This window comes from Rhagoletis pomonella, unplaced genomic scaffold, assembly GCF_013731165.1.
Source record: "Rhagoletis pomonella isolate Grant_MI unplaced genomic scaffold, Rhpom_1.0 Rhpom_scaffold_00005, whole genome shotgun sequence".
Lineage (NCBI taxonomy): Eukaryota > Metazoa > Arthropoda > Insecta > Diptera > Tephritidae > Rhagoletis > Rhagoletis pomonella.
In genome coordinates, this window is record NW_023458559.1 from 78,789,229 (window position 1) to 78,797,629 (window position 8,401).

General features: G+C 39.2%; 1 protein-coding gene across 1 annotated transcript; it reads right to left on the bottom strand.

The window, feature by feature from the left end:
• Positions 1–7,235: 7,235 nt before the first annotated feature.
• Positions 7,236–8,175, bottom strand: LOC118739989. Its single transcript, XM_036471492.1, has 2 exons — positions 8,116–8,175; positions 7,236–7,587 (listed from the first exon to the last, which is right to left on the bottom strand). Exons 1-2 carry the CDS (start codon positions 8,123–8,125, stop codon positions 7,316–7,318), a joined length of 282 nt encoding a protein of 93 aa, XP_036327385.1. The 5' UTR covers positions 8,126–8,175; the 3' UTR covers positions 7,236–7,315.
• Between the last annotated feature and the right edge of the window lie 226 nt (positions 8,176–8,401).

The following is an 8,401-nucleotide window of genomic DNA, read 5'->3' on the forward strand; positions in this document are numbered from 1 at the left end:
CCAGTTCCGGATACTGTGTGTTTTTGTGTTTTGTTTTTGGAGTGTGGTTTATCTGTGGAATGTTTTTTTTTTTTGGTGTTGTCACCCTCTGCCTATGGTGATGGTGTTAAATAATTGGCTGTTGAATGATGAAAACGATCAACGGACGTAAACCGCTATGACCATTTGCTCGCGGTGACAGTGACAGGAATGTTTCGACGCCACATTTGGCGCGCAAAATATTTCCAATTCAAATTGACGAGCAACTTTACCGTTGTTGCGGAATAGGAGTGTCGTTCAACAATGCGCGCTTAAGGTGCATACATACTTATGCATGAGTATTGTGTGGACATTTTTAGGCGAAGCACAACCGAAATTCGAAAGGCTCAACTGTTTAAAATGTAGGACGCTAGAGACTGCAATAGCGAAACCCATTACGTTAAAATACATGGCCAGGATCACTAATTTGTGGCCTAGTTCGTTAGAAGCTCATAGCTTTTCAATTCTCCTGGTGAATATTATCTACTGATAATTGCTTAAAACCACCACTCTGAAGCAACTGCATCCAGAAGCTCCCCACGAGAATTCTGCTCTTACGGAGCGCTCGATTGATGACCTAGCAGGCCACCGGGTAGAGAAACCCCAGCTTACAGAACTCAAAACGTCTAGAAGACGCTTCTGATTTGGACCACGGATTAGGAGTCTTTAAATCTGAGCAAAAAAGGCTAAACGAGGAAATTCTGCAAAGCATTAAAGGCTGGCTGAGCTTCGTTCCATTGGGGTACTTGAGTGACGACATAAACTAAGCGGTGAGCGTGGAGGACTCTCGTAAGTTTCTCTTCGATACGAGCTTCCCACTAAATCGCAAACCGTGTGAAATCACCGATATAGAGACAATGGAGGCACACCACAACGAACTTTCTTTATCCATTTCTCTGGATCATCGTCGTCAAGGACATCCGCAAGAGCTGGAAAGTAGCAGCTGTCGAGTTATCGCTTACGCCATCGACGTGACACTTATCGTAAGGTCTAAGTTTGTGGGTACATGCATGGTATAAATTCAGACAGCCAAATTCATATGAAGAATTATTCACGAATTTATCTGTTAGCAGCGGGTTTGCGATTCATAGCGGAAGACGGAGATGGTTCCATTCACTATAATGTATCGATGCCTAATGCTTAGCTTTCTCGATAGCTGGCGTTCGTTTGTGCTGTCTAATAGGGTTAAGTACTTAGGCTAGATACTCTACAGGAAGCTATATTGGAACCCGTGGGACCTATCTCGAAATGTAATATACTGACTGTATGAAACCATAGTACATCTATTCTCAAGTAAAATGCACTAGGAGGTCTGCTAATAAAACGCATTCAGTGGGCGTTCCGAAACACCACAACTTTACACTTAATGTCTTGCCCTACGTCATACCTGTGGTCAAAGCAGGCTAGACTACCGGAGTATGTTTCGCAACCAGGTTAGGTTGAAGTGACTGCCTGCATCCAATGTAGGAGAGAGAACAATTTAGACCAAGTGGGTCCATCGTGGTACCAATTGTGAGCTCGAATTCGATCACGTACGTTCACCTAGAAGTAGAACCAGTAGGTTTGGTAAATAAAGCGCAAGAGTTCATGAATGCCTGCATCGCTTAGCTCTGTCAGACAGACAAAAAGGTAATGGTAAAATGAGCGATAGGGCAGATCCGTGACAGAGGTAGTTCTTAACACTCCCAATTTCTTCTTTGTCACGGCGTTTCGGCAAAAGTCTTTAGACGGCAAGCCAATTCTGTCCGCCTTACTTCCCATGAAGCAATTACCCGTTATAATTTGGGTAGAGGACGCTCTAAGCAAAGGAGAGCATCGGATCTTTTCCTGTCGAAGCCTGGTTAGATTTGTTGAGATATTCCACACGTTGGTTCTTGCGACCATTGTTTTTTGCCTTCCCGGGCAAGCCATGTTTTGAAGGTAGATAGCGGTACGACTGTTGTATAGATCCAGGCCCACTTGAGGTCAGTTCCCCGTCCCAAATGACGTCCTAGTATTTCACTTTTGAGAGCGATAGTGTTAAGCTCTTTAATATCGGAAGTTTAAATAAGGGGTGCCACCAGGCTAAGGGGAACTAAATAGGTTCTCATTTAACCTAGTATATGCGCATTCGACGATCTTGGAGGGATAAGTGATTTGCTCCTTCCTCTAAATACTACTTAATCTAGTATATATTGTCTGACTTTTCTGCTCATCTCCAGTTCATTTTTGTAAGCGTCGCCAAATCCTATTGGTTAATAGTAAATATATAGGCATTACATGCCTACAAGTAAGTTTTAGCCACAAAATATACAACTTGCACCTTATGGTGAAAATCCTCATGAGATTTAACCGCAGCTTACTTTACCGATGCCTAATGTGTCAGCCTACTACCGTTGATGATTGTTTTGTTGTTGTAGCAGTTGCAACATGTTTCTTATGTAAATTTGTCGATTGGAAAAAGTATGCAAACACAAGAAAAACAAACGAGAAAAGTACTCTTACAATGGAAGACTAGCACAAATATAGAAGGCGCGCTTTGGACGTGCAAGGATCGTGTCGTTCGATCGACATGACATTCACATGCCAACCAGCATTGCCACATGCTGCACACAGCGGCCGCAATTGGCAAATGACGCACGCGCGCTTGCGCTCACTCACTCCTCATTCACAGGCGCACAGGCGAACCAAGTCAAGTCTGAAGTGCATTGAGCGTCATTACCAAAAACAGCTACACTCAACTAAAATGGCTGAGCCTAAATCGAAGGAGAAGGAAATGAAAGACAAGCGAGTCCGCGCGCGAAAAGCTAATCCCGCTATGTTGAGATGAGTAGCATAGATAACAGGTTAACAGCAGCAACAACAATAGAAACAGCATGCGCTGCAGCCCAGTCATGACACCGTCAATAACGGCCCAAGCTAACATTGCCACCAACACTACCGACCGCCGCCACCGACACCACCGGTGCGACCGCAACGACACCGATTAAGGGTGACTCGGAATTGCGGTATTTTCTAATTCAATTGTAATTGGAAATCACCAAATGAACTGTTTGTGCATCGACAAAGTGTTGACCTAGTCACAAAAGTTGTGTAGTTATTTTTGTGATATTTAGTGTATGCTAGTGCAAAAAGCGGGAAGTTAAAAATCGTGCAACGGAAAGCGTGTAAATATTTGTGCAAAAATCAGTTAAAATTTTGCACCAAAAACACATAGCAAGACACTTAAAAATAGAGTGATTGTAAGACAGCAATTCGATCGATTCAATCCAAATACAAAGAGCTAGATTCTTTGGATGAAAGTACTTATTTAGATCCTTAATAAAACCTTACACACAGATAAGAGCCAGTTCTAAAATCTTCTAATGCAGGTCGTCCATTTAATCTGGGTACGCAATGCCAAGGACGGAATGCGTGCAAGACTCCGCGTTATCGACTGCCATAATCTCAAATAGTTAAGCCAACAGTTTGCGTAGTCGAATGGTTTATTACTTATCTGTCTTGCTAAGAAAGTACCTCGGTTCCAGGCGCAATGATGTAGAAAAGCGAAAATATAGAGCTCATTATACCAGTTTCTATAGTTATGTTACTGTACGTTTCGAAAGAGCAGAGCTAACTACGCAGCATCCACCGAGAAAGAAGGTTGTAGAAAATACGTATTTCCTTGTAGAGAAAAAGGATAATCAGAAAGGTATAACTGCACTGAACATACCTAAGGTACAGATTGATCACCGCTCAGCGCTTTTGAGTGACGCGTATCATGAAAGAGAACCCAGACAAATACTAAGCGACAAGGGTAAGGGCCCTCCACTGGACCTAATAAATGTACTGAGGCCGACGAAATACTGGCTGAACTGCACTCTAAAAAGTGTATGTAAATCTACTACTGAAAAGTGTCTATTTTTCAACCAGAATCTGTGTAAATATATAAATATAAGATGTTCAAGATTTGATTTTGAACATTAGGTGTTTAAAATATTCACATAGGTACACACATGAAATGTTTAAAATTGTAAAAATTTTGAAAGTTAAAATATATTTTCTACTAATAATAAACATTAAGTGCTCATATATACCCAATTTTAAACATTTTATGTGTAAGTTTGCCTACGCGACAAATTTGGTATATTTATAAAAGTAAACAGGCAGTGTTTAACTTTGCACACATTAGGAGAGAAAACTGGTTACCTCTCTTTACATGCATAAATTTAAAAAAAAAAAAAAAAATTACAGCAAATTTTAAAATTTTTTTGTGCAAACTGTGAAATTGTGAACATTAGGTGTTTAGAATTCAACAAACAAATTTGAAATTTGTTCTACGCCACACATATGATAAGTAAAAGTAAACAAGCAGTGTTCGAAGGAAGATTGCTTCAAATTCGAAGGTAAAATGGGAGAGAGAGCATTATATGGGTATAAATGGTCCGCTTTAAACAAAATTAAAGAGATCGCGATTAGCCAATACTTTGTGTAGACAAGTTCAAATAAGGCTCTTTTCTTCTTTACTCCTCCTCGTATACTTAAGTAGTTTATCATGTGATATAAGAAGTCGAATGTCTTTGCAACTTCCGTGAGGCTGCTAAAAATAAAACCAACAACACACAGTTTCATTTTTTTCTTAGCTTGTTTTATTTTAGAGAAGATAAGAGTTCACATAAAGCAATATAATCTTAATACAACTCTATGCAGGCATTGTAGCAAACTTGCATAAAAACGCTTTGAACTGCAAGTCAATACTTTACCAATTAACTGCGACAATTCAAATAAAGAAACCATTGCTATTGTAGAGATCAAAGATATGCCTTTTATTGCATTTTGAACTTACCAAACAAGTGAGGGTGTGAATTGTGATGACCTGACCTACGCAACTATACATAAATATGTACATATGTATGATAGTATATTGTCTTCAAATACAAAAAACACAGTAGCTGCTGTTGCTCAGTTATCAGCATCTCTACCTTGAACAACTAGAATGGAAACATTGAAATTGAAAAAATAAAACAAAATCGATTTCATATAAATTTGTAATGAAAATAGGTTACCCGTTACATGAAAAGTATGTACGACTGTTTGTAGATTTTTGCTTAGGATAATCGAATAAAGTAAACTATGCGAATGTAGAAATATAAAAAGTATATAGTGTGTACCCAAATGCGCGGGAGAACACCCATAAACACCTGAAAAATAAATAGGAGCATAGTGTCTACAAATAATGTTCACCGCTCGCGACGTGTGTTCACTATCAATGCTAAACAATCAGTTGAATACGTTGGCCATTTGGCAGTTAGTTGGCTGCAGAGGCCGTTAGACGACAGTAAGCGCGCGTACAAACGTACATACATACATACATACATATGTTGATACTAGTCAGGCCAAAAAGAATTCTTTACCTCCAAAGGTGTTAAGAGTCAACATTGAACGAAATGATCTTGATATGCGAAAACAAGAATTCGTTTGCTTTTTATGTCTTCCTGCACTGTACTGCACTTAGGTAAAAATTTTGTTAAGAAAATTGTTTTCAAATAACGAGAATAAGAAATATTGAAAAAATATATATAAAAACCATTGCTTCTGCGACTGTTATTTGAAGTAGAAGCTTTGTCGCACTGGGTGCGTTGTACCAAAAAAAAAAATAACAGATTTTAGGGTCTTACATACATAGAACATAGGCCACAGCCCTCTTTCGACAAGTTTCGACAAGTTCTCCAAAAATCGTATAATACTATGATATAAACAAATATCTACTTTTGATATGAATAAATATACCATTTCTACTTATATGTATGTACGGCGCTACAACCGCTTGTGGGCTTTGGCTGAGGACTAAAGACTTCGCCAACTACTTCACTCCTTTGTGAAGTTACGGCAGTTATTCAAACCAAGTGTAGGCAGGTAATCCTGCGCTTTGTTCGTTGCCGCGCTTGCTTTCGTTGTCCACCAATGGGAGCCGAGTCGAAGGCTCCTTTCACCGGGAAATCATCATACATGCATACGAAATGCCGAAGAAGCGTAACCTTTGCAGTTTTAAGCGCTGACCTAGCCATGCAATTCCAGTTATCTGTCTATCCTAGGTAGACAAAGTACTTCACTACTTCAAAGCTATAACTGCCAGCAGTGATGTGTGTTCAACACGCGATGTCTCTTTGTGCGTTGCCAGGAGCTATTAATCTGGTTTTCGATAACCATTTGACCAACGTCTGCGATTCAGTTTGGCAGCGCGTATAAAATTTTCCAAAACCAGATTAAAGAACTCACACGGAAAGTTAATCGCACAATTTTCAGCCACTTTTAACTGCGAACGGCGCGCACAGGTCCTTCCCAATTTGGGCATATTGGACGGAGCTAAACGTTGTGGTCATCATCAGTCTACGCTGCCGCAGAGTTTTACAGGGATTTCATATTCAGATCCACTTAAATTCTTAGTGCCTTTTCCTGGACTTTCTGAGCACATTGTTAAAATCTTACCAATGGCGAATTTTCCAGGTCTAAAATCACACTGGCAATGCCAAGTTAGTTGGTTCATGTTGGTCTTCAGTCGTTCGCACAGAATTATCGGTAGGAAATTTCTTCCCATGTTGGGAATATCTTCTAGTATCGTTTTTATGATTTATGCATAATAACTTACAGCTCAGTAATTGGCACAAACATTAGCATCTTTCAAGTGGACTGTGCGCCCCTCCTGTAATTGCATGTGCATAGTCATCTGAGCAAATGGCGCTTAACAGTTGGTACACGCGCTCAAATAGCTGTTCGCCACTGTATTTGTTCCACTCGGCCGGTATTCCGAAGCCGCATTATTGCTGTTATCACCTTGTCTTGGTCATCAAACGCGCCACTAGTGTCGATGAGAAGTTGCTTGTTTAAGCCGGACTTGCTACACAGTTGCAAGCGGATCTTAGCTGAAACAAGATAGTGACCCGAGTCGATGGTGGCTCCTTGGGCGAAACGTACATCAACAGCACTCAAACCGTATTTGAAGTCTTTCACAATGTGATCAATGTGTTTTTTGATCAGGAGACGGAAGTTCCTAGAAGCGATTCTCCGCATCTACATTAAAGCTGGGCGTCTTGACTAATTTCTTATTCATTTTCTTTTTATAAGCCTCTTCCAAGAAACCAATACCTAACCCGTAAGAACGGCGATGATTTTGACTTAAAAATATATTAATAAAAAATAAAAATGAATACGAAACCAACCACCAACCACAAAGAGTAAAACCTTTTACAGCGCTTTAGCTATCATTATGTACATACATATTTATTTATTTAGAGCTGAACATTAGACCATATTGGAAAATATTTAAGATAAAATATATTTAAGGCCTCACATCGGGGCATGGTGGAGTCCACTTCCATTCGCTCCAAGCGACACAGCCTTTAGCTGATTCTAAGAAACCAGTTTTTGGTGGACATTGAACCGAGGTAGCTTCACCTCCTTTACATTGCCAATAGTGAGTTGGATCCCAGAAGTTGCGTGAAATAGCGCCTTCGTTATCAGCGGTGCAGGTAGGTTGTCCATCGCCGTCGGGGTCACACTCTGCGTGGATGGCGACAACAAAAACCAAAGCGAAGAAGGTGAATACGTAGGCTGTATGAAGGAGAATCCGAAAAAAAATTTTAATAAGAATATTACTATTCTTATATGCATTATTTAGAAAGAAAGTAATGATTTAAAAATTGTGTTTATTTAATTTTTAGATTTTGGACCAATTTTCCAGACCAGCGCAGAGCAATATTCTAAAATAAAAGTTTGTTTCTAAAGCGTTTGAGGGTATTTCTGCTATGAAATGGTTTCTCTGTAGGTCCTTCCATTTGTGTAACAACACTTAACAAAAGCGCCAAAATATGTTTAATAAGGGTTTCTTTTTTAAAGAGTATATTTGACTTTTTTATGTATTATTTTTGAAATTCCCGCACTGGCCTTCAAGTATCTGAGTTAGATATTTAAATGTTAGTTGTTTTTTTTTACTTTGCTTCTGTAATTTTGTTGGTGTTTAGCTTATTTTCTTTGTTTAAACATTTTTTTTTCATTTCACTTTTGTAGGACGATCCTAGATTTTTAATATTTTCTTTTTTTGCAAAAAATTTATTTTTTTCTTCAGAACTTTCCACGTACCAAACTTCATTTTCCTGTTTGTGCTTTTTGCTCGAGTGAAGGCGTCGAAAAAACTAAAGTCGAATGACATTTTGCTGCATTTCTGCGGTTTTTATAGTGAAACTTTCGCTCCAACTAGTTACGTAACCCCTACAAGTTCTTGTCACAGAAGCATAGAAGGGCACTGAAAAATTCTCGTGTTTTGCTGTTCAGTTATCAGGAACTACTTATGCAAATTAATATTTGCAAATTTAAAATTGTTTCTTATCGATTTTCACATTACTCACACTTCACTTTGAAATGCACT